The 26,747-nt window shown below is 39.1% G+C and overlaps 4 protein-coding genes across 6 annotated transcripts; 3 read left to right on the top strand and 1 right to left on the bottom strand.

The window, feature by feature from the left end:
• The first annotated feature begins 1,034 nt into the window (after positions 1–1,034).
• Positions 1,035–2,817, top strand: LOC145485811 (uncharacterized). Its single transcript, XM_081464451.1, has one exon. It carries the CDS (start codon positions 1,306–1,308, stop codon positions 2,056–2,058), a length of 753 nt encoding a protein of 250 aa, XP_081320577.1. The 5' UTR covers positions 1,035–1,305; the 3' UTR covers positions 2,059–2,817.
• A 121-nt stretch (positions 2,818–2,938) lies between these two features.
• On the bottom strand, positions 2,939–26,658 carry LOC145485792 (uncharacterized). 3 transcript variants are annotated; one of them, XM_081464428.1, is made up of 25 exons: positions 26,217–26,658; positions 26,004–26,057; positions 24,537–24,686; positions 23,935–24,128; positions 22,910–23,031; positions 22,143–22,385; positions 21,578–21,648; positions 20,496–20,545; positions 20,145–20,234; positions 19,407–19,561; positions 14,447–14,481; positions 13,273–13,383; positions 12,166–12,206; positions 11,954–12,048; positions 11,260–11,579; positions 10,769–11,009; positions 10,301–10,365; positions 9,411–9,487; positions 8,717–8,782; positions 8,184–8,280; positions 7,408–7,450; positions 6,725–6,804; positions 6,457–6,534; positions 5,716–5,793; positions 2,939–4,967 (listed from the first exon to the last, which is right to left on the bottom strand). In XM_081464428.1, the coding sequence occupies exons 1-25, from the start codon at positions 26,298–26,300 to the stop codon at positions 4,860–4,862; spliced, it is 2,748 nt and encodes a 915-aa protein (XP_081320554.1). In that variant the 5' UTR covers positions 26,301–26,658; the 3' UTR covers positions 2,939–4,859. The 3 variants fall into 3 exon arrangements, with proteins under 3 accessions (XP_081320554.1, XP_081320555.1, XP_081320553.1); XM_081464429.1 differs by having other exon boundaries at positions 10,958–11,009; positions 21,578–21,666; XM_081464427.1 differs by having other exon boundaries at positions 21,578–21,666.
• LOC145485813 (putative thiopurine S-methyltransferase) lies at positions 14,683–15,691 on the top strand. Its single transcript, XM_081464452.1, has one exon. It carries the CDS (start codon positions 14,703–14,705, stop codon positions 15,417–15,419), a length of 717 nt encoding a protein of 238 aa, XP_081320578.1. The 5' UTR covers positions 14,683–14,702; the 3' UTR covers positions 15,420–15,691.
• Positions 16,231–17,718, top strand: LOC145485814 (thiopurine S-methyltransferase-like). The gene has a single exon (XM_081464453.1). It carries the CDS (start codon positions 16,453–16,455, stop codon positions 17,143–17,145), a length of 693 nt encoding a protein of 230 aa, XP_081320579.1. The 5' UTR covers positions 16,231–16,452; the 3' UTR covers positions 17,146–17,718.
• Positions 26,659–26,747: the final 89 nt, after the last annotated feature.

Consider the following 26,747-nt stretch of genomic DNA (forward strand, 5'->3'; position numbering starts at 1 on the left):
CTCCCTCGATACCAAGATTCGCTTTCGGTTTCGCGAACTGATGTGCAGCAAGAAAATATGGTCTGGGTCATAATCTCTTCTGCGCAGTAAATTAAACAGAAATTGAACAGTAACAAAATTCAGAAGAACTATGGTTATCAATCTTCATTGTCATATGCATCAGCTTTGTTTGGACTGTTTCCTTCATTGCATAAGTTTCCTGGACTCAGCGCTTCAGAGTAATAATAAAAAATTTACTCCTTCTCTGAAATTTTCATTATATTCTGTGATTAGGGTCGCAAAGCGCATTACTCGTCAGTCAGTTTAAAAACATTTGCCGGTTATTCAATTAATTACATTATTGCCTTCTAACGGGGGGTATATTATTTCCAGCATAGACTTTTGTTCGCTTTATTTCACGCCCGCAATAAACACAGTTCATGACATGTTGATCATATTAAGGTCAGACCAAATGTAAGGAAACTATTTTCAACACATCGTTATTAATCGATCTCAAATTATTTCGAGGTTTCTGAATTTATAGCAACAAAGGAACAATGGTTTAGCTCCAATTAATTTAGAACACCAACTACTGTATTTTTTTTATTATCTTGGCGGTATAACTGACAGGTGTGCCTTGTAGTGGTCCTTCGTAATGGACTTATCTCTGATCGAGTCGTTTGGATACAGGCTGATCTGTAAACTGAGCACGAAAACACCTTTCCTCTCCCCGTAACGCGCACAAAGCTAGGTAGCTCTAGATGACTGCCACGTTAATATTTCAAAAAGCTTTGTTTGTTGGAAAAATTAAAACGAGAGCTCTTTATTGGAGATTAGTTTCGTCTTACTTCGCTTGTTGTCACAAGTTTGGAGCACCTTTTTTGCGGTCAGACTTGAATAAAATTGGCAGCGACAGATCATCTCATTATATAAACTCTTAAATCACTGATAGAGATCGTAAGTAAAAACTTTCACTTCAAATAAACTTGGAGTGCATTCTAATTTTACTTCTAACTCACTTAGCTTTTCAGAGGCAGTTATAACAAGACGAGAACAAACTGAAACACGCTGTCAAAACCCTGTGAACACTGCGTGTTCCTACGCAGTTCTTAAGCCTCCATAATGAAAACTGTTTTAGTTCTCTCGAACAAAGGACATTCATAAAAACAAAAATAGACTGCCTATCTAAATAATAGCACAATGATTTATTTCTAATTACGGGCCACTAAGAACTTTGGTGTAGTCGGTACATTTGTTCGTACAGGCGGCTTATTGTCACTTGAGCATTTGGGGCTTGCATAGTTGGTTGAACAGACATGAGAAAAAATGGAAGAGGCGTCCAAAAACTCTTCGCTTACTTTTAAACAGAGAAATTGTGCTCAAAGAAACTCGCTTCTGCGTCATATGAGCCAAAAGATAAATGCTTCTATACAAAGCCAGCACAATCAGTTTGAAAGAAGCATGGATTTTGAAGCTAAAAAGTTACGGAAAAAGCTCACACTAATGATACCAAATACAGTGAACAATGCAAGAACTCAGACCGCTTGGAAGGAGGAAAATTGCGAAGAGAATGGTCAAAATAAACTTAAGTTACCGGTAATAAAAAAAGAACCAAGCTCGGCGCCATGTTCTCCAACGCTGGTTCAACGAAAATCGCATTTCACTAGGAACAACCTCAACATGTTGCCTCCAAGTCCAAGCCCGTTGATGTTTCGACGAGCGTCATATAACGACATTAGTGACTCGCCAAGAAGTTCACCGGTCATGACGCGTAAGGTAAGTCGGTCCCTTTCATATCGAGATCGCCTGCGTCCTGCATTGATACCGTTGTCACCTCCTACGCCTACGACAGAAGATGTTAATGGCAGGACTTCGCCATCTTTGGTACCAAGAAACCTCAAGTTAAGGGAACAGGCTCGACGAGAAGGCCTTCACAAAGCGGAGCAAACCGAGATTGAATCGCCACAAAGTCCAACACTAGAAGATCAGTTTAACTCTCTTGGAACTTGTCGGTATCTCCGGCGAGCTACAATAGAAATTGTGGAAACCCTGGCTGCTGAAGAAAAGCATGACACATAAAAGTAACTAGAACAATGAGCGTCCTTTCCAATTGCAGTGACAGAAGAGAAAATTTATTTTTCCTATGAGCAAGTGGTAGTAGCACTTTGGTATCGCGCCAGGGGTTAGCAGGTACATAGACGACCAATATTTTCATTTGCCACGTTTCTATTGTTTTGGTATTTCAGAGAGGTCTTTAAATCGTGGGCAGAACACTCGAGAAAGAGCGTCATGACAACAGCAGGTTTATATCGAGAAATAAATCTGAGCAGCTTTTAATTCTGGTGCTTGCTGATCGTCAAACGCGTCAACTGATTTCAACAATGATCACGTTTTATGTTAAATCTGGCTTTGCACAGGGGCGCGTGTACATATTATTGCAATTGCAATTGCAATTGCGTTTGCCCGGCTGTAAACTGTGTTTATGTACAAATTTTAGAATCGATTAACTATATCTTTCAATTGTGAAAATGAACCAAAACAACCGTAAACTCTTGACCCAGCACAAAAGAGTAACAAGGACGTTTTAATTTAGATTGTTCAAAACTTAACTTAGCCGTTTAATTAGCCGCCATTCGCATAAATAAGCCAAAATTAATTACGTGCTCAATTATATTATCATTTAAATACCAAAACATCAAAGCAGATACTGCGTTAAATTCCTTCTACTTCTATGACTGACTACCAAAACAATTGCACGCTGCTGTACAAAGCAATATAAATTACTAAAATGCATGGACTTATTTAATTATTCAAGTTTTCATGACATCAGGGGGCGAGCTAAAGACGCCAAACTCTAATTTCTGTTGTTTAGATACGTCCATTTATGGATTAAAATATAATAAAATATTTGACTCATTGTTTGGATTGTACATCTCCTTTTCGAATTATTCAAGCATGTAATTACTTTTAAAGCTCTCTGTTGCCTTACACAATCAGAGCCTGTAGGTAAAAAACCCCTAGGCGGTTCGGAAGTGCGTCAAGACGTTGCTAGCTCCAAAGAACTCGGAGACTCAAAATTACAACGCCTTATCAATCACTGCTTTTGTTGTTTAAATCAAGTTGTTTTAATGCTAACTAGTTTGCATTTACATTAGAAAAAACAGAGGCTTGTATCAAAGCAAGGTCACCTCCAGCCTCGCTTGCATTCACAAGCCAGGTAACTGAGCACACAACCGTCTGTAAAATGGCCTTTTCTCTATTTCCAATATTGCCCATGATTCGCTTAGTTTGGCTTAAAATATTGTTGTGAAATGCTCTTAGGATTTCTCCATATTCCCAAGTGTATTTCACAACAATAATTTTTGTAACATTTGGGGGGCAGACAGTGAATTATGGGCAATTAGAAAATAGAGAATTGCGCGCGCCATGGAAAAACCTATACCGCTAATCAACCTCTTTCCCAGGCTCTGTCTCCTTTGCCTTCCTTGTATGAGGAGAGAGGAAAGAAGAGAGAGTCTGGGATCGAGGTTGCCCGCTTAGACGAAAATGATGTTCAACGTAAAATAAAGTTGTTAAAAGAGAGGGAAAATGTCTGGCTGGAAGAATGTCTTTTATAAAATTTGTTTAGCTTACCATTGGAGCCGACGCTTCCTCGTGAAATCTCGATTAAAAGTAAGACACTTGCAAGCAGATATTGCCATAGGTATTTTATTCACTTTCTGTTAACTGGTATATTTTTTGCCATTAATTTTAATTACTGATTGTCTGCTGGTAGAAAGCAATGTAAATAAGGGATAACATAACATTTTAGTAGCTCGTCTAGAATAAAAGAACTGAAGATTTCAGAAAAAGAGATAAATGCGTACAATTTTTAAGATTTCGTTTAATTTGGAAAAGAAATCTGAAACAGTTACAGCTGAATAAGTTAATCCATTACAATAACATTTTCAATTAATAAAACGTAAAATTGCTATCACTGGCTGGGCTTCACAATAGAGACATAACTTGCCTGATATGATTGTCCATCTTAAAAGCCAGACTCGCCTAACATCAAAACGGAATGAATACAACTTTGGACGATATTTATCGCACTAATCCGTCCGAGGATAAGGAGAAGTATACGGACATCATCAGTTTTTTCATATCAGACAAGTTATGCGTCTAACACTGTGATAATTGTGTGGCTTTTTGACGTGTTGTCATCAGTTTGTGACAAGTAAGGCTATCCTTTTCGACTGTGAAAACTGCCATTAACATTTCCCGGTGATTTTATTTAACTAAATTCTTATTACTTTAAGCATTTTTTAGAACATCGTGTAACGGATAGAGAGCTTTGCACCAATAAAAAATGTATTTTTTACTTCAATTGGCAACTAATGCGTTGACTGGGTGATTCCCTTTTGAACAGAGAAAACAAAAATATATTTTTTTATATATTTATCGTGGTCACACTAGTCACATTGACTAACCCTAATTTAACGGAAACAATGTTGCTACAACAGAAACTCTGCCCAAACAGAAACGGTTTTAGATCGAACTCTCACTTGTGAGAATCAGTTGCACCCGCCATGTGGTCAGCTAGATTGCTAAGTAGCATGGCATATGAGGTATCCTCATGAGGATAACGAGCCGACGTGACGTCACGTCGGGATTACACGTGCTATTAAACTCGGAAACTCCTCGGGACCAAATCAATTACCTCCGTTGTTTCATTGATCAAAATAAGAACTTGGAACATTTCCGGTATCTCCACGAATTTTAGCGAAACAGTACTTGTATATCGAATGTATTTAATACTGAACACCTCAATTTATTAGTCATTCTTTGCTCGAAGTGAAATTTTAGGAATTTTAGCCCAAGTTATTCTTGTCTAAACTGGTTCATTTTTCCATTTTCTCTAAGTATTCCCTGAGGTAGGCAATACACAGTGGTTGGCGACGGGCGACCAGATTCAAAAGCCTGGCAGGAACAGCACCTCCAAAGTCAACCTACAGAGAAAGATAGGTAAAGGTAAAGTCTGCTTACGAACCAAGTGGCCCCGCATCAGGCCAGCGCTTATCTCCAGTTTCCGCAGCATGCATGAAGCGTCTAGAAGTATTTCTACTCCCCCCTAGATGGGGTGCTAGTCCATCGCAGGGTTACTCCCAGCATTAAATTCGCCGCTAGCCATTTTAACACCTAGGCGGAGAGAGGTACTGTGAAGGTACAGCGACTTGCCCAAGAGCACAACACAGTGTCCCCGGCCAGGACTCGAACCCGGACCGCTCGATCCGAAGTCGAACGCACTAAGCATGAGGCCACCGAGAGAGGGAACGTGAACAAAACTAAGATCAACCACAAGAAACAAGCATGCAGATGAAACATGAAAAAACAGTCATTTTAAAAGGACGGGAGTTTCTATAAAAGATTAGCCTAGTTAGTATTTTTCAGTGATTAGAGAACATGAAATGCTTATTATCATGATTTTCTGGCCCAGAATAGGACTTAAGTTTTCCACGCATTTCTGTCTCAATTTGCAATTTCATAATTTATCTGATCAATGGTTTGATTAAATTCACTTTCGTTCAGTAAATGCATGTTTAAAAACGTTCGAGTTCTACTACTCGGATGCATTGAAAAAGAAACGGTTAACCCTTTTAAACTAAGTCCCACGTATGTTTCACGGCAACTAAATAATCGAACTTTTCCACAATCTCACCAATAACATTTTACCGTAACATTTTAACGCTTTATCACCTGTGACAGATACGACACCATAGAATACAGCTGTCCATTTTGTAGCACGGGCTCAATTATCCAGCCACTCGAGTGAATCTGGGAAGAAATGGATGCGGATTAATAATTGCACGGGTTAACCACACATATCAAAAGTGCCGAAACATTTATGACGTTTGCCTTCCGGTTCCCTGTAAAAAACGGTAACCCGAGACAAATCCCTGTTGTTCAAGAGCAAAAATGGCGCCCACACTCGCGAGCAGTCGGCAGCACGACGAAAGAATCGGCTCAGGCTCGGGAATGATATCAATCCCGCCTCGTTTCTTTGTTTACAATATTTGTGTCATTAGCATATTACGCGATACCGTTTCTGATGGAGCTACAAAAACATTAGTTCTGAATACTGAAAGGGTACAGCGCGGTTAACTGTCCCAAGGAATTTGAGCCCGATGTATTGAATGCATTTTGTGCGACGCGGCTTCAAAATCGCAAAATTTTACAAAGAAAGTATGAGCTCATTAGCGCTTTTGCCACCCAGAAATTTAGCAGTTTTTGAAAGCCAATTTCTCCTTGAATATTACACCAAAAGAGCCAAACTTCTCACGAATTACTAAGTTCTTCAAGCCCGTTAAATGTTTGTAGTCAATTATTGTCTAGCGTCATGCCTTCTCTGCGCAAAGCCGTTTGTTAATGAGGAAAAATGTAACCAAAGATGTCAGCAAAGATTCGCCTATAAAAACAATCTAAAAAAAATTGTCTTACCGTTCCTCTGATTATTTCCTTGGTAGGTGGTAACTCCGGCATATCAACTGACGTGGCAGCTAAAACATATCTCTCAGGCTACGAAAGAATATAATTATCAACTTCGGTTAAAATTTTTTTTTTTCATTATTCATTGCTTCTCCCTAATTGGGGAAAACTACAGGCCCCAGTTGTTCGAAGGCTGGATAACGCTATCCACCGGATAAATCACTAGCCAGTGGATAAGGATCAACAACACAAATCACGCTAATCACCACTGTAAACTCACCTCCACACGCTCTGCAGCCAGCACAACAAAATCGCGCGACTGCTTCACGAAGCACTGTGTTGTTTCGTGATGGAGATAAACTGTAAAGACAAAAAAAGGCATTGAATCTGCTGGAAGAAAACAGTGAAAATCAATACTGCTTTTTCGCGTAAAAGCGACTTTCCCAGCGTTTATCTAATACGTGACTGAAAACAAAAACCCGACACACAAATCTCACGAGAACTCTGAATTGCATTTAAAACTTGAAGGAATTCAGATCATCTTTTCATTCACCTTGAATTTACTTACAGCTCAGCAATGTAATTTGAAATGTTTTAAGTCGCTACAAAATCACTTGTGCAGAAATATGATCAAACTTCTCCTTACACGTTAACGCTCCTTATGCGCGGAAATTCAGAACCGAGTGAAGCCACAACCTTTAGTCGGCGCACACGGCGCACACTAAGAACACGTTCATTCGCTGTTCCTGCGCACACACACTCATTAACGTCCCGGATGTACATGTGCTCGCCGTCCTAATACGTAAGAGCCAATCAGAAATATGAGTATCTGCAACGTCATCAGTATTGAATTTGTCGGGTCCAGTCTCTCACAAGAATTGAGCCAGAGAAGAGAATGAGGTCTATTACCCAGAATGTTTCCTAATTCCTGACTTAAGTTATAAACTAACGTAACCCACTTACTTATTTTTGTTTGATCATCGACTTGTCTCACCAACTTGGTTTTCTTGAACATGAAAGTAAAACACTGGCATCAGCAAGAATTTAAACAGGCAAACCAAAAAGCAAATCCTGGCTAACAGTAGGGAACACAACTGCCGTTTACGACGGATCGTCGCCGAAGTTTTTGAAAAGAAGTTTATAATTAGCGTTTTTCGCTTATAAAAGAAAAGGAACTTCCAAAAGAGAAGCAATTTGCTGTGAATAAATTATGTTCATTCTAGTCTGTCCAGAGACTTTTTTTTTGCTATGAGTTATTTTTGTTCAAGGGCGTGAGCGCTGAAAGCTGAAAAAAAATTTTGTCTACTTTTGTCTTTCCCAAGGACCACCAACTGGCGTCCGGGCTGTTTCAAATCCCCTGCAGCATAGTTCAAGGAGGGAAATGGTTATGAAACCTGGCAAAATTCTTTGTTGTAAGTTTTTGTTGGCTATTTTTAGAGCTGACCCTGCACAAAACCTGGCAAAATACAAAAGGTGGTTATGTTTACTCATACATATAGCCAATAGAAGCATTGCCATTATGTAATGCACGCACAGTCAATGAGCACAAAACGAAAGATGTGCAGGGTCAAGGACCTTTCAACATGAATCTTAACCTGTTTGTTGGCATCTTTGATGTTTACCGGCCTTCCTAACCATTTCCCTCTATTAACTATGCCTGCAGTTATACTTTTGCTCGCGATGTCGACAACCCCAGACAATATAGAGGCTCTGTGGACAGAGTGTTTTCATTCATTCACCTTTAGCATTTTGTCATACACGTGACGGGTCATGTGATTTCGGACAGCTTGCCACACTGTTGGCGGTTTTGCTTTGATCATTCCTTTACCTAAGAAACTGAAAGGAAGAAGAAATTGACTCCACTACATCATGTATCTCCGAGAACAAATTGTCTTTGATCTGTGTACAACGTAACTCTTCAAATATATGTGCTCATTGACTACGCACGTACTGAGAAAATATGGGAGGGTTGACATCATCTGGTTGTCAAACGAGCGAATAAACATCTCTGAACGACTCCCATGACAGTTTCACAACCCCAAAATACTTAAGCGTGCGAGCGTGACATGCGAGCGTTGTTGATCAACGGAACTGAGTATTGTGTTTGTGGTACATGGCTCAACAGAGATTAGAACAATGATGACGCGAAGAGCAAAAACAAGTGAAAAACGATCTTGAGAAGGTTCAACCCTCTTCCTTCCCGGCAAGCGACTAAGAGACTACTCCATTCATAGGTTGTCACGTCAAAAATGGAATAAAAAAAGCACTGAACCTGTTTATTTTCTCTCCTGGATTGATCTTCCTTAATATGACGACGTCTTTTTCAATGCTCTGATAACTACAAAGGAAAGGAAAACAGGAGAGTCAGGATAACACACAGGTATTGGACACGGCTGACTTGGGGGAAAGAAGAGAGATAGGCTGATGAAATAAAACAGATAACTACAAAGATACATAAATACATAATAAATAAACAAACACACACAAATAAATAAATAAATAAAACCTCAACTAAAGAGTCATGGTAAAAAAAATATGCACCTCAAAAAAATAAATTCAGCACAGATATGCTCCAAGCTACATTAACTGTAATCGATTGAAACGTTATAAATGTACGTTTTCATCAGTTTTTCAGACATTTATGGACATGAAATGTTGAAGCTAGATAGTTTTCGCAGCATCTTTCGCCACGTCATCAATTTTTTTCCTACGATTTTGTAACCCCACGGGTAACCAAACACCCTTATTGTCCAACTTTCCCGATATTTGTATGTAGAAGATCGGTTTAACAGGATATCTATAGTCCTCTTATTCTTTCCGGGCTGACCGCGCGAAAGCGTCAAACTTGATTCAAAGTCAGGATCTGGGACTCTTGAAGAAAAAAAACAAAACACAACAATACTAAGCACCTTTTTCCATGTCTGTCAGTAAACTGCATCATTTTGGTAACAGTGTAAACAATTTACCTCCACTCTCGCTCTCTAGAAACCATTTCACTCAATTCCTCGGACATGGATATCTCCACTTTAGAAGCCAATAACACCTGAAAAAATGTCATGACCAACTCTTTGTTTCTCACAACAACGCCAACACGTAATCAAACAAACATATCAGTGGTGAGAGTATGGAAAACCATTACCTGGGAGAAGAAGAAATTCTTAAACCTAATATTAAACCATGGCATGTTACCCAGCAATCTTTTTGACGAGAGCTGCTGTCTACAGATCATACTTCCGGAAGATGAAAATTTGACCGCCGAGAGAATGTGTACCTTCGGTACTCAGCTACCAACACCATTTCTCCCTCATTCGTCCCCGCAAGACACACAAAACAAGGAAGGCATAAGAGGAGACAGACGTCTGAGACCGACTCAAGAAGAGACAGACGCCGGAGGAATTTGAAAACGGAGTTTTCACTCTGAAAAAGCATCAAATGTTTTTCGTCCACACTACGCTGGAGGAATCTGAAAACGCTAAAATAACCGGTCAAAATGGATTCGTGTTTGAGGAAAACTCGGGCACGGGAATATCAAGGTTATTGCAACGTTATCTTTTTCGCAAAGCTTGGTTTTTAAAATGTTTTCCGTCCACACTAAAACGCAAAGCCGGCGTGTTCAAATTCCTCCGGTTTGAAGAGCGTTTTCGAAATGCTCCATTTTCGTGACGGATTAAGTGTGGACGGTAGGCCTAACCGTAGAAATAAAGCTCCGTTTTCAAACTCCTCCGGCGTAGTGTGGACAGGGCCTGAGAGTTCAGTGGTAGCGTTAAACAGATTTATTTACTTCTGCTTTTTTATTCATTAAAATAAAAGCATAATCGTACAACTCCTCGCTATAACATATACTCTTATTATTTACCTCTCCTAACAGATTAGCGGCTGCTTGACTGCCGAGAGTTCGATAATCAATGTGATGTCTGTCCACTATCAAAACAAAACAAACAAACCAGAGTAAACAAAAATATTCATGTGCTACTTCTCGAAATCGGAAACATTCGGGTCGTTTTCGGAAAATCCCGAACATCTTCGTGGGCAATTGTTGGATCCTCTCGTAGATAACAGACAATAGACACCACAACCGCCTGTGACATCAATAACATTTTTGCTTTCAGAGCTCAGTAATTTGGCAGTAAAATGATTTATCGGAGTGATTGTTTATACACTCACGCTATGAACAGATTCTTTCTTTCTCAAAAATTTCCCGTAGCGTGTGAGTAAGGCGAAGTGATGAAAGTTTCAAGCAGTAAACAGAATGAGCCACGACAATCTTGGCCCCACTCCATCTCGGTCTTACCGTCGATTTGAATGATATGATCGCGAGTAGTACCTCTTGAGGGTTCTTTTCCAAATTTCCGACGAGCACCCCTGTCCTCTTTATATGGGCGTCCCCCCGGGGTTTCGTTCACGTCACGCCGGAAAACAAATGAAAAAGGAGTCACTGCTCGTAATCTATTACCTCGTTTGACAACCGTTATAGAGAAACAAAAACATTTCAATCTTTCTGCCAAATTCTTACCAAGAGGAAGCTGCATGTTTTGTTCTGTGATCGGAAACATTTCCCCTGAGTCCTGCGGCAAGTTGGAAAAATACAAGAGTTGAACATGGAACTCTTAAAAAGACCCTACACAGAACTCTAGTACGTGATCTTATCAATCATGACAAAATTTCTACATAGTATGAGAACACAGAACGACAACAGTGTATTCACGAGTGAAAAGAAACGTGACAAAAGGAAAGACTGCATTTGTGTTATGAGTCAAAAACATATCTCGCATCAAAACAGACATGGTAGCGGGATCACACTAGCACGTCTCTTACCGAAATGACACTCCTTTCCTCCATGTCAATACATGACTGTAAACTTTCACCGTTTTGTTTTTCCACTAAACTCCAGCCGTGTAGAGATCCCTTTTCCTCGCATTCAGCGGCGGCCCCCTCCCGCTGCGGGTTTCGAGTTTCCTTGACTTTCATAAGCTCCACCCATAAATCAGCGCCATGTTTTTGGAGTTGTGACATCCCGTCCACACTGTCAGATTTCACATCTGCCTGGTAAAGCGCTTCTAACTTGTCGCGTAGGACCGCGACAGCCTGGGGCTGAGATGCCGTCACTCTATTCACAAGTCGAGCTGGGAGATTTCCTAATCGCAAACAACACACACCTCTTAACAACAACAACAACAATAATACTACTAATAATATAATTATAATAACAATAATAATAATAATTCATTCATCCAACCCCTCACCCCCATGGTTCTCACCCTTAACAAGTAAAACCTCGTCTGTCTTGCACTTTTGAAAAAAGGCTTTGACAAAAAACTGTTATTACCTACAAGTGATAACTGACATGATATTTGCGCAGAAAAAATGCTGTGTACGTTTTTGCTAAGATCCCCTCTACCCTTACTTGTCCTCCTTTTCAGGTCGGGTTAAGCCCTTGATTACACACCTATAGTAACCGCTTAACGTGCAAAACGCTTAAATACAACACGAAGGACTAAAATCAACCTACCTTTCAAATCAACGCGTGTAAGGTACGTAACAAGACAACGAGGAGGGTCCGAGCTCAGTTCCTTTACCACAAAACCTGCAATGATGACCTCACCCCTGAAACAACAAACAAAAAATATCACTGATGAAGGCTGTGAGGCAAACACGCTGTACGAGTAACACCTACTCGACGCTGAAAATACTGAAACACAACAAGCCAAGTTTACTACAAACCTCACAAGTCCTCTCTTTTCAGGACAGTTCTCGTGCTCCACCTGGAAAACATGACAAAAAACGATTTATTTGCAGCAGTCGTTTCGTTTCGCCGCTGTCCGACTCCCTTGACTGTTGAGATGATACGAATCTATTTGAAACTTTCGGCGCCTTCACCATTTCCAAGGTATGTGATCATGATCTGAGCCTTGCCGTAAACTTCCGAAAGTAACGAACTCGTTACTTTTCGAATTGGCAGCCTTTGGGGCTCGCTACTTTGGGGGGTCATTACCTTCGGTGGGTCGTTACTTTCGGGGAGCAAAAAACGTCGTATAAAGTTGCTGCGACTGTGCTCTTTTTACGACACAAAATACGGAAATTCGTAAAAAAAATGTTCTTAAAACTTGACGTGAAATTCTTCGTTCCAGTTTAAACTTATGCTGCTGCCAGATGCGAGGGGGAGGGGGGGGGGGGGGCTCTTCGTCTTCATGTTGTCGACAGGAAAGCTAGTAGGTTCCCACTTCATGACGCACTGCTATGTTAGTCTGCTGTATCCATGTCTCAGTGCGCTGGTCGAGTTTTCAATGGTAATTTTAAGAAACGTTCGCCTTTGAATACCCCCCTGTTAAAAATGACATAGACTTTTCAATTTCCTGTTAGTACGTTCCTGTCACTTGATAAAATTCTCCTGGTTTTGTTCCAAAACGGCGCAGCATGAACGGATGAAGGACGAAATGACTTTCCACTTTCGTGGCATAAGCGATACCTTCCCTTGTTTAATTATCAACTAGTACCGTGCCTAACTTTCACTTGACTATTGATTGGACAAATAAACATCCTTTGAGCCTTGGTCTCACTATTTTTAGGGGGTGGGGGTGGAGGTGGACTCGTTAATTTCAGGGGGTCGCTACTTTCGGGATTTACCAGCGGCCACAATTGTTTGACGTTACTTTCAGGAGGTCGCTACATTCGGGGAGTCGTTACTGTCGAAAGTTTACGGTATTACATCTGAGCTAGTAGTTAGCCGGTTTAAAAATATTGCGACCTTTCGCAAACTGAGTAAAATTCGCAGAGAAGGAGTAGTAAAGGACTTCAGACACAATAAAGATTTCCAAACGTATTTCCTACCGCCTCAGAAGCCAAGCCGAAAACACCTTCAGCGAGCTCTCTGATAAGAATTGTCGAGCAGAAGTCACGACCGCTTGCTGGCCATACTGGCTTATATTCCATTCGGTTCACCTAATATAAACGAAGAAAAAATCTTGTCATGATGCTAAAACATTCGTGTCAGCATGTTATATTAGGCACAAATAATTCCATACGATGCATAAAAACACTAAACAATTAGTTTAAACTGGCTGTGGTTTTTCTTGTATCCGCTCTCACGCAATGGAGGAGCGTTGTGTGACGAGCCAAATGAGAGCGACTGCATATTCCCACGCGAATGTAACCACATGATGTTAACCTGTCAGGATCCTAAACGATTGACTTTTATAGCTTAAGTCATCCAAAGGACTTCGCTCTTCAAAGGAGCTCAAATAAACATTATACAAACAAAACGTCGTAAATAACAAAACCTATTTTATCTCTGAGTTAGTAAGCGCGTTGTGACTGATCAATTTAGCAAGCCGTATTCTTCTGTACGGCCCGCTAAAATTTAAAGCTGTTTTTGTTGCCAAAATGTTTCGTGATTTATCGCCAAGTGTTCTTGACTTTTGTAAAAATAAAAGTTTAACACTTTCTTTTACTTCTGGAATTGTGTATTAAAACCTGCTAACGACTTCAGAATCACTGAAAAACGATTTCAAATTGACTCGTTTTACTTTCGAGGTGCGTCAGAAATTTGAAACCGTTCTGCGTGAATAGAAATCGTTTCCGAACCCGTCAGAAACACAGTACAGATATAATACCGTAAATATCTTCCTAACCTAATTTCTCGGTCCGTACTGTAAGTTACGGATCCTCGTTTATGGCCTGTGCGCGAAATGGGAAAAAAACTCGGTCTGTAACTTACAGTAGGACCCTCAAACTCGGTTAGTAAGAGGTATATACGGGTTTTTTAATTAGTAAAAAAATTAGACTATCCTGGGTAGCAAGTGTTCCTTTGGAGCGAACGAGCAAAGTCTAGCCGCGCGAAAATTGGCACAAGAGCAAAAACTGATGGAGAGAGGGGTGACCCCACCACTCCCGACTCCGTCAATTTTTTCCTCAGCCTCGCCCCTATTTTCGCGCGTCTAGACTTTGCTCGTTCGCTTATTCCTAGGGAACGATTACTGCGCAACACTGCACTGAATAAGATTACCTTTGTAATAGGGTCATACTGCTCCACAACTTCACCTGTGAAATAAATTCCCAATTTATTAGAAGAAAACGCAGATCAAAAATAAAAGCAATGACCCTTCCATTCAACCCAAAATTTCCTAAATTGAAATTGAATTTCATGTAATTGAATTTCCGAAACACGAACTGAAATTCAAACTTGTAAATAGACAGTTCGATACTAATTACTTGACGCACTTCTTTATGCGCGGCTACCAAGCACTCTTCGAAGGTAAAATATGGCCGAAGAAGAACCTGAACCAGCGAAAGCGGAGTATTGGACAGATCGATGGAAGGAAGGTAAAATTGGCTGGCATAGAGAAAAAGTAAATAAATACCTCATCAAGTACGTGGATGAACTCACTGGTGGAAGGTCAAAGCTACGAGTGTTCCTTCCCCTGTGCGGGAAGTCCGTCGATATGCTGTGGTTAGCTGATCAAGGGCACACTATTGTGGGAGTGGAGGTAGCTAAGCAAGCAATTGAGAGTTTCTTTACTGAAAATAACCTGACTTTTACGGTGGAGTCAGTGAAAATGGCCGCAAGCGGTGAGCCAGCCGAAGTCTACAAGTGCAAAGAAAAGATGATCACAATCTTTTGCTGTGATTTGTTCACCTTCAAGGAAGAAGATGTCGGTGGAAAGTTTGACGCCATCTGGGATCGTGGTTCCTTGTCTGCGATCGTACCTTCAGCTGGAGACCGAGGCAAACGATACACGAAGAAAATGCATTCGCTTCTCGCTTACGATGGAAACTATATGCTGGAAAGCCATTACTATGAGATTGACCGTGGAATTAGGCCGCCGGCTAGCATTTCCAATGAACTGAGGAATGAAATTTACGGGGAGGATTTTACCATTAAGGAACTGGATGTTGACAGACAAGGGGAAGATCCTAATAGATCTTTATCCTTTGCTCATGACCTCCACTACCATTTGTTTAAACGGAAGGAAAACTAACGAACCACTACCTTTAGTCTACTTGTAGGCAAGGGTAGGATGCCGGACGATTTGTTTTGTTTTCAGTTGGACTAGGATCGGAAGAACGTTGTTAAAACTAACTTGTTTGCAACAACTCTACATAATTTTTGTAATTTTTCCTGTGAACCAAAACTAAACGATACTGAAATGAAATAAATAACCACTTTTTTCTTCAAAAGTACGAGCAAGATCGTAAATAGACACTAAATAAGGCTATAGTATGTGTTTCTCCAGGCTCGTTGCCATTAACGATCCAGGTTGTTAAACTTAAAAGTGACATTTTATGCACCTTTTAGCACTCGTTTGTTATTGTCATTGTTGTTTTTGTTTAAAAAATTCGTACAGTATTGTTGAAGTTACCATTTGCTAACGTTGTTCTGACATTGGGAGAGTGGACTGAGTTTTGGTAGGTCTTAATCAAAATTTTTGAAACACACGTAAGCAAAATTTGACTTTTCACTAACAATGTGCTATAAAACTAGCCTGAATATGGCCGACTATACAAAAATGCTCTCTTCTGAACATTTTAAAACCTGGGAAAGCTTTTTTTCGTACACAAAACCAATTCCTTGAAGCTATGACTACTCACCATCGTAACGCAATCTTTTAGCGTGATAGCGTGACATGATAGCGTGATCACAAACGGGGGGAAAAATTGCGTAACGAACCCAAAGTGCTTTATTAATGTCACGTGATCGGTGCGTAAAACAGATTACGTCGCATGCTATTCACATGACATTTTCTCAAACTTGCGTTGTCTTAACGTTGTTTTCACGTGGGTATTCTTTCCACCTTTATTGCTTTGGGAATTGGTTCAGGATAACATTTACATTCTCCATTATTAAACCGAGGTTTGGTGGTGATTTTTGCTGGTCTGATGTCAAGTGGGGGAGGAAGATTGCGTGACGAGCCCAAGGAGGCCGTTTCAAAGCGCAACCACATCATTCGCTACGCAGGTAATGCTGTCAAATCTCTCGTTGCGTAATTGAGAACTCGCTAGCACCCTGCGAAAATGGCTGGAAAACCTGAAACAGCGACAGCAGAATATTGGACAGATCGTTGGAAGGAAGGTAAAACTGGCTGGCATCGGGACGAAGTACATAAAATCCTCATCAAGTACGTAGACGAGCTCACTGGTGAAAGGTCGAACCTACGAGTGTTCCTTCCCCTGTGCGGGAAGTCCGTCGATATGCTGTGGTTAGCTGATCAAGGGCACACTGTTGTGGGAGTGGAGCTAGCTAAGCAAGCAATCGAGCGTTTCTTTACAGAAAATAACCTGACCTTCACGGTGGAGTCAGCGAAAATGGCCGCAAGCGGCGAGCCAGCCGAAGTCTACAAGTGCAAAGAGAAGAAGATCACAATCTTTTGCTGTGATTTGTTCACCTTCGAGGAAGAAGATGTCGGTGGGAAGTTTGACGCCATCTGGGATCGTGGTTCCTTGTCTGCGATCGTACCTTCAGTAAACGGCAAACGATACACGAAGAAAATGCATTCGCTTCTCGCTAACGATGGAAACTGTATACTGGAAACCCATTACTTTGAATTTGACCGTGGTGAGCCACCGGCTAGCATTTCTGATGAGCTTAGGAATGAACTTTATGGGGAGAATTTTGACATCAAGGAACTGGAGGTTAACAGAATTGAGAATGTCCCTGATAGAGAATTTTCCTTGCGCTACTATTTGGTCAAACCAAAGTCAAATTGATGGCGTGGGGTCGGGGGAGGGGGAGGAATACCGCTCATTTATGGGGCATTTGACTTTCCCGAAGGATTCTTGGTCAAATCCCTACCCAAGGGCCTGGGGCCCGAGAAATCGGTCACATCAAACTACATTGTCACACCTATAGACTCATCAACAATGCCATAGTGCAGTGCCATGCTGCAGTTTATTTATTTTATGAAGAGACTTACTGCCAAGTTTGCCGTGCAGTTTCCAGCTCCCTCCTGAGGTTTAACTATGATATGTGCATTATTGATTCTGTTAATCGCATTTTTTTTTTGTATGATGAGTTTCTTCAATTTATTCATCATATTCTTGTGCATTACTCTGAATTTGAAATCACATATTTTAATTTTTATACGTGTAGTTTTTACACAGGTAAAAATCAAAATATATTATTAATCAGTAACCATATTATGGCATAGCACTGGAATGGCAGAAAGTAAATGTTATCACAAGTTTGATTAACTAGTATGACATATTACAAAAAGACATAAGTAGATGATATACAAGAAAGATTGTAGCAGAATTCAAATAAATTTTAGATTACTATTTGAGAAATGTGGTTTGTTTTGCTCAGACAGGTGGGCCAATTCCTACTTGTAGTCTCTATTTTTTTTTTATTTCCTGCAACTTAATTCTAAAGCTATTCCACCCACTACTATAATTATTACTTGTTTATTTTGCCAAGTCCGAAACAGGTTAAAAAAAAGCCAACAAATCAACTTGTTTACCATAAATCCTCTATATGCCCTGGCGGAGGGGGAAGGGGGTAAGCGCTTATTTATTTGAAACTTGTTTCAGTTTGAGGGGGTGTTGGCTTAATAGACAAGGCGCTTGGTTGATTTAAAGCCGGATTCAAGTAGTTCATCAGTGTAACATTCTTATTTTGTGAGTCTCTTTGATCAACAAAGTGTTTTATATTCTTTTTGAGTACAAGTACCGACAATGTTTTTTCCCCATAGCTTGCAAATACTGTATGTTGAAAAAATGTCAAAATGTCAAATGTTGTTGTTTATAGTGGTCAATGCGCTTAGCTACACCTAGCTAGTTCACAGGCAGGCCACTTTAAATGAAGGAAACAAATATATCAACTAAATGTAATAGGCTTAAAAATCCCAACCGGCAGGGGGCAGACCAGTTGGCTATATACAAGCAGGAGCTGAACTAGGGTCTACCGAGAAACAACTCCAGCTAAGTGGTCAGAGCGGGACTTGAACCCGCAACCACCGGATTTCAAGCCCAGCGCCCTAACCACTCGGCCACACTGCCTCCCTAAAATTTGTGCATGGATTAGTACAGTATAAATTATGCATTGCCTGGAAAGTCTGGCATATGTTGCTTAGGTTGGGGAAGAGAACAAGAAGGGGGGTAATTTCTTGCTTCAAACAGACAGGAGGGGCTTATTTCAGAGAGGGCCACTTGATAGAGTATGGGCATCTTCGTATGAGCCCAGTTGACTGGGCTTGCCTTGTTACTGAGATCTCACCTCTCTCCTATTTTCAATGTGTTTATATGAGGTGGGCCAGCTCAGTAACCAAGATCTTGGCAACTGGGATGAAAAGTTACCTTTATGAAACCTCCAACCTGGGAAGACACTTTTTGACAAAATAGCTTTGCTTTTGCAGCATAGCTGCAGCAGTCAAAATGGCATATTTTTTGCATTGTATGTATTTCCACTTTGAAAGTATGTAAATTAGCTTCATTAATAAAGCTACAATAGTAACAGATGATATAAGTTTATGTGGCACCTATTGGTTTTGTTTCTTGAATTCCATCCTTGTCGACTACGTAAAATCTCCCACATGAACAGACAACAAAATTCATCCTGGTCACCGACTCAGCCAATGTGGTTACTGAGCTCATATGAAGAGCCCTTACAACTTTGACTTTAATAATTTCAGTAAGATCAGGATGACTGGTTTGTTTGACATATAAAATATATTAGTTCCTTCACACTCTCCAAAATTAGTATATACCCTACAAGGGAATAGTACTTTTTGCACAGGCTGATTGGCTAGCTCGGAGGTGATTAGCCAAGTACTATTCACCTCCAAGCATCGCACGGTGCGCGAATTTTTTTGTCTGACCATTTGTCGGTATATTGTCACAAATAAAGTTACTCTTTGGTCTGCTAGTTATTCAGCTTGTGTGGTATATACTAAAACAATAAAGTGTCAGTGAAAGTGGAGGATATTTACCTCCACTTCCGTGAATAATTGTTAATTATTCCTTTGTAAAAATACCTTTTAGAAAAAGATCATCCCATTCTCCTCTGCATTCCAGCGAGTTAATGTACGCCAAAACATAGTGAACTGGTACACACACTACTGATGTGCCTTTATAGCAATCCCACGGCCTCTCTCCTGCTCTTGCTGGTCGCTTTAGAATATCAACACCCCTGATGAAGCATCAATGATAAATAATATGATAAATAATATTGATTAAATAAAATAAATGCACATTGCATCTTAACTACAAACAAAAAATTATGATGCACACATTTAGAACATGACAGCTTCTCCATGCAGTCCAATTTACCAGTCAAGAAAGATTTCTCAAAAGCAAGTGTGCATAATGTGGTGACCTTTTTGACTTATCAAAGCATTGGTCATCAGTTAATTTGTTAGTTTCTCTTTTTGCGTCTTCTGCAGCCACAAAAATCAACATTAATGGCTCAATTAGACAGGCAATTAACAGGTGACATTGAGGCTCCTCTTCAAGTGCATTAGTTTGCTTAAAATTTACATTTTTACTTGTAAACATTTGACAACTGTGTTACTCACCCTCAGGTAGTGAAAAAGACTAATATTAAAAAAAACAAAAACAGTTTTGATTTTGAAAGGCATGTTTTGACAGATCTTCTGTCTTTCAAAATCAAAACTGTTGATGTTTTTCTTACACTTATAATTTGACTACTACTGTCTGGACCTTTTCAAAAGGACTTACGTTTCACAACACTATCATCAATAACAGTGACTTACTTGATATTTCCAACAGTAATCCAGTTATCTGTCCCTTCTGTAGCCTCATATACCTCATTAAGTTTTTGAAGCAAATTCTCTGTACTTTGGCTGTAATTACACACGCAAGTTCATTTACCACCAACATAATATATATATTGTTAAATTTTGGCACTTCAAGGAAGGGAGCTTAAATATTAAATTCATATTTTATTATTGAAATTAAAGTTATGATGTTGGTATACGTAGACTTGGTGTCACATAGCATTTCCTTTATAACAGCTGGCAACTCAGGTGCTTAGGCTACTTCATTCACATTTAAATGTCATTTTCAATTATACGAGTTATGTTTACTACATGCCGCCTAAGTACCTGCTTAAGAAGTCAGGAATGCAAGAGTCACTGGTAGTCCATTGGTTTCTCTGTATTTTATTGAGTGACAATGACAATAAATTAATCAATATGTTAAAACTGATTCAAATGCAATAGAAAATAATTAAAGGATTAAACACTGTATATCGTAATTGTGATTTTTAACTTCAGATAACAGAAAACACGTGAGATAACTGACAACTACACCAATAAATGTGTAAAATTCTTATGGCAAAATTCTACAGTTTTTAAAATGCTAAACAAACCTGTTTCAGCTAGGTTCTGGACTGAAAATTTTCAAAAACAATTATGTCTATTGATGATCCTTTTTTCACAAGGACAAATAACAGTAGAAAATGTATTATTAACAGTATACTGGTGAAGTCCATGGTCAACCCCAAGATGTTTTTGGGCTAAAATGTGGGTTTCATCATTTCTCAATTAACCACTTCATAAAATTAATGGACTTGTCAGGTGAGTACAGTCATGTACATAGATGAAAAAACAATCTGCAAGGGTTTTCTTAACATTTTCAAGAGGAAGGCAACTGATTTTCACAGGCAGGCATTTTTTTTTTTTTTTGAGCTGAATTTCTACATTCTACAAGATGTAAAATCAGGCAGGCAAAACCTCAATGGTACCGTCGGATATGGCAAAGTGGAAATTATCAGGCATTTAAACTAAAAGCAACTTTTGAAAGGTTAAACTTCTCCCTGATAAGATGTTTGAAAGAGAAAATATTAAATACCAGTTCTCATGATAATATTACTACTATTACTAAATATTAAATACCAGTTCTCATATAAATATACTCTCAGAATTAACTTGTAAATATTTACATGCAGTGAAGCTTCCTGTAGCTAGTCCATTTAATTTCTTGAAAGTGTTTTTTTTTCTTTTTTTTTTTTCCGCTCTTAGCTTGATTAGCCTTAGCTATTTCTAAGTGGCTGTGCTCTGTTTTTCATTGTTATTTTTTCACATTACATGTATTTATTTTTATTGTAAAATTTTTCTGGGCACGAAATAAAGATTGTTGTTGTTGCTGTTGTTGTATAAGTTCATGTACTAATTTTAATTAATACCTTGTCTTTTTTCCTGGCCATTTCTTTATGCTCCGTCATTTTTCCTGGTAAATCCACTTGGTCAATGTTACCTGATAGAATTAATTTTCCTGTGATATTACAGACAGCTATGAGGTATGTCATGAGCAACATATGTACAGTATAGACAAGACTTTTGCAACAACAGAAGAAAATACAGCAGTTGTTCATTTTTCAGGGGCAACAGCAATGTAATAAATAAATAGTCATCCATAATAGTGAATAATCACCCTTCAAATTTTAACTGGAGTATAATGCTAACCAGACATGGGGTATTTTAAATGAAGCACAACACTTGGTGTCCTGTGAAGCATGAACAGCACTCCACGGTTAGGCTGAAAAGTGCTATGGTTAAGCCTGAATGGCACACTAGTTGGCCTGTTTATGGTTAGTTCTCAATAGTTATATTGGTAACACAATAAATGCATCGTCACAAGTGGAAGAGTTTCTGACTGTTACAAAAGGAGTATTCTAAAAAGGCTTTCCATCTAATGGACATCTAGACACAGAATTTAAATTATGATGTTTGGAAAAAAAAAACACTCACCTGACGGTATTGCAGAGTGAACTCTTAAATCCTTAACAAGATCATCACTTACAGATGATGAAAGAGTTGTGGAGCTGGCTTCTGAGCCAATAGACTTGGTAGGTGATTGGTCAGGTTTGTAGTGTGTGAAGAAATCTTGAAGACCTGCTACTCTAGATGTCGTTAACTGTGGTATTGATGCAAAACATTCTGATACAGGGGCTACAACCAAAGTTACTAAACTTTCAGTTTGTTCATCATCACCTGCAAACACATAGTTTCAATTATTTATCATCAGATGACTGGTAATAAAAAAGAAAAACATTACAAATATTTTGTTCATTATATTCTTATTACTTCTATGTCAGGGCTAACAACTAAAATTATATTATGAAAATTTACAAGTCATTTCAAACAAATAAGATTCAAATTCAAATTGTCAAAAGATATTTTTTACATAATGAACAGTCAGACTAAGGGGGTGCACCACTAAGGAATGGCGCAACTGAATGGTGAGGTAATCATCTCAGAGAGGGGGTGCACTCCCCCTGCATCCTCCCCCTAGATCCGCCCCTGGTTGTCGAAACTTCAGTCACCAACAACAGTTCTTTTCAGAACTATCCTCACCCGGATGATCACACTATACAAACTACTGGACCAGGTACTCCTGGGTTTAAACCATTTACTATGTTCTGTTATAATAATGATAGTGAGAATTATCATTGCCCAAGTTTGTGTTATCTGCCAAAGCTAATGATTAATTAAAAACAATGAAATAAATCTCCTACCATTGTCTATTGATGACACTAAAAAGCAGGACCATAAAGCTCCTTCTGCTGGAATAACTTGCTCAATGAATGAACTCATAAACCAGGCTTGGGATCCTGACTTTGTATCTATATCCCAGTGTCTGTGTTTTCAAATTTCAAGCAAACGATCAGTTATTACTCAATACAATACAATACAATACAATACAATACAAATTTTATCGTCAACTCCCCATGGGGGCTTTTCAGAGATGAAGATAAAGATAATTAAAAAATACTCAAAGATTATCGATAAACAATTATCAAAAAACTATTTACATATAAAATTTATGACATTAAAAATTGATTTAAGAGGAAGCCTTTCATTTTAGATTTAAAAATGATAAGAGATTCACTTAATTTAAAATGGGGTTTTAAGGCATTCCACAAAGTTACAGTTCTGTAATAAAAAGATCTCTGTCCCGACTTGGTTTTAAAAAGCGGTACATTATAAAGTTGGGTAGATGATCTGGTGACCACTAATGTTCCCTCTGGAGATAAAATCAAGAGCAACTCAAGAATGCAAAGCAATTATTCTGTTTTATTACCATTTGAAACTGTAACAAGAAGTATTAACTAATTAATACCTGATCCAGTTAATATGGACCCTTTTACTGATGTCATGTTTTTTCACATCTGATGATTTATCATGCCCAGTTTAGAAAATATGCTAAGTTTCATAAATTGAATGCAAGGAAAACTCATGAAAATAAGGGACTCCAAAGTTGCCAGTTTTTGCAAAGAATGGATGCCAGGGGGTAAGGGTTGCCCCCTGGCATACATTTTGTCACATGCCCTCTTAACTCATGTCAAATCTCTAGACAATTTAGGCCCACTCCTGCCTGGAATACCAGTCATCACTTGTAGAGCATAATTAACAATATTGAGACTTTGCAGTAAGGACTTCTACTCCATTTGATCAATCTTAGTAATCCTTCTTCCACTTGAGAGATGCCTGTCATCAACTCCCACAAAACTATCGAACAGTAACTTATTTAAGCACTTGCCTTGAATAAACTGCATTTATCTCTCCACCAAAACACTCACGTAAGTAGCAGACAGTCCTTGCTATGATACTTGTGTAGTTAAATGAGATTGAGATAACATCTTGAGTAGTTGCCATTGTAACTTTTGACACATCCTTTACTAGTGGATCCCACTCCAACAACAGACCAGGCTCTTTTAGGATATTTATAACTTCCTGTGCAAAGTAAATAATAAATATTATCAATAGGATTACTCAACCTTGTCTTCAATGAGGGAATAGTCAATGAGTTGTAGCTAAGTTGACTATATTTCATAGAAAACAAGAGTGAGTAGTCTATGGCAAACCTGAAGAAATGTCACTACAAAAGTAGCCAATCTCTTCACGAAATTCGGTTTGCAAGAGCCAAGAAAGTACTACTCAACATCATATTGATAAGTATAACCTCATTTGCATTAATTTCAACACTCATTTACATCATTATACAACTACAGTTATACTTGATTACCTGTTTAATCAATAGACCTCATCAGTTGACAGCCATAGAATATAGCATATTTAATATTTTTAACACAAGAACTGCATTATCATGATTATACTGATTATCATACAGTTGAATCTAACCTGCTGGGACGCTGGAATGATTCCAGAACATCCATAAATTATTGCTGGTACCCAGGGGGGTGCAGTGCTTCCCAAGTTCTTTTGCCATACTCGTAAGCCACTGTCAACTCTGTTGAGATGCCAGCCTTTGGAAGCAGTGGGTGGGACATGCTAAGAAACAGAAAACATTTGTTAACTTGTTGGCTGATCATGCATTTGAAAACCGACAACCTGACAGACCAATGGACCTTCTATCCACCCAACAGACCAGTTACCAAATGTGCCAATAGACCAGCTGACTGACTCACTGACAATAAATAATAGCCCGATTTTACACCTATTCTAAGGATCAGATGGCCTGCATACGTGAGCAATCAGAGAATCATCAAAATGACACATATCAACAGAATCGGAGATGAGATAAGAAGATGGTGTTGGACTTGGATTGGACATAAACTGCATGGCGAAAGATCCAGTGACTGCATGGTGGAGTTAAGGTCAAGACCAGAAGATAGAAGTGCAGTACGAAGACCTAAAAAGACCTGGAGGAGGACAGTAGAGGAAGAGAGATGGCAGGAAGGATAGAATGACAGGAACACAGTGAGAGTGGTAGCCAGGGATAGGGCACAGTGGAATCAGAAAGTTACGGCCTTATGCGCCTACTGGTACAAAGAGCAGTGATGATGACGATGATGATGATGATGATGATGATGACAATGATGATGTAATTTTCCTTTCCTTATACAGAAGAATCTATCCTTTGCCACTTTCACGAACTGTTGCACAAACAACAGTGAAATAGCAGAAAATGACATAATCACTAAAAAATGAGAGAATCATCAAGCAGACAATGACATAATCACTACATCCTCACTAGTGAGAATGTGGAAAATGCCCCACTCTGGTCCCAAATGAAGTTTCCTCTGAATTTTACTGGTGGTGTATTTTCCAGTAAAATTCTCATATATTAAGGCATATAATATAATAAGAGTATACATTGTGAGTGAGCCATGGCATGCTACACACAATAACTGGAGTGATGAGTTCTTAATAATTACACGCAAAGGACACTGGCATTTTCTGTAGAATATAAAACTGTTCAGTGAGTACTTGACATGTGAAATTCAAGGTCAAAATTTTGCTTATTTCAGTTCTCGTTAACATCAGCTGTACTGAATGCAATTAATATTTAAATATCCACATAACAAGGTTTCTTTGACACAAGCACTTCTTCTACATAAACACCAATTAAGAATAATTAGTTGAAAAAAACCCTATAAACTATTCCCGTTAAAATGGTTCGTTATAGCAATAACACGGCTTTGTCACCAAAATTATTAAGCAAAGAATGGGAAAATTTATGTACAATCAATTAAGCTTACAATCGATCACAAATGGTTACCGAGCTTACAAATTAAGCTTTTAATCCTGTAAACAGTCAGGATGGATGGCAATGTGGTAACAAACCATTTAAATCAAAGCACCTACCTTCTTTATGAATTTTACTTTATCCTGTGCAGATATTGAATCTTGAAGATTTCCCTGCGAAGTAATATTAAAGGATCAAAGCAGGCGAAAGTTGGTCACTACAAATTCTATAGAAATAATATGGGCTGCATGCTCAACTCAGCTGATCGTGTAATCTTTGATCGGCGAAAAAGTTGCCTCGAAATACAGTGCATGTGGTTTGAATTGACTCACCTTTCGAAAGAACAGCGCATAGGTGAAAAATGCAACTACTGCACTTATCAAGAAGACATAGAAAAGCCACAAAAGGGAGAACATTGCCTGTCCACGCGCTGAATTCCTTCGCACCTCCTTCGTCTTTGAGATGGATGTCAGTGTGAGCTGAATGTACTGTCTGTCGACTGTCAGAGTTCGAAGGCTGATTGTGAGCCCACGAACATTTACTATGGTGAGGTTCACAAGCACTTCCGGAGACTTCCGGAAGTTCGGAATAGTTTTTCTCTCCGAGCCCGAGAATTCAGTTCTGAACCTTTCAAAAGCAGTCGAGACTCCGAGACGACGTTGCAAAAACAACTCGTGATGGTGACACAGATGTAACTTTAACTTTGCGAGACGTGTAATTGTTTGAAGGATCTTTAGCGTTTATAAACTCGTGACAATCAACTGAATGAACTGTTACCTTGACCACGAGATCTTCAGAAAAAAATCAAAATTCTACTCTTTGAACCCACAACAGCGGTTACGACACAGTCACGGACGAAATTA

This window comes from Orbicella franksi, chromosome 4 (assembly GCF_964199315.1).
Source record: "Orbicella franksi chromosome 4, jaOrbFran1.1, whole genome shotgun sequence".
Taxonomy (NCBI): domain Eukaryota; kingdom Metazoa; phylum Cnidaria; class Anthozoa; order Scleractinia; family Merulinidae; genus Orbicella; species Orbicella franksi.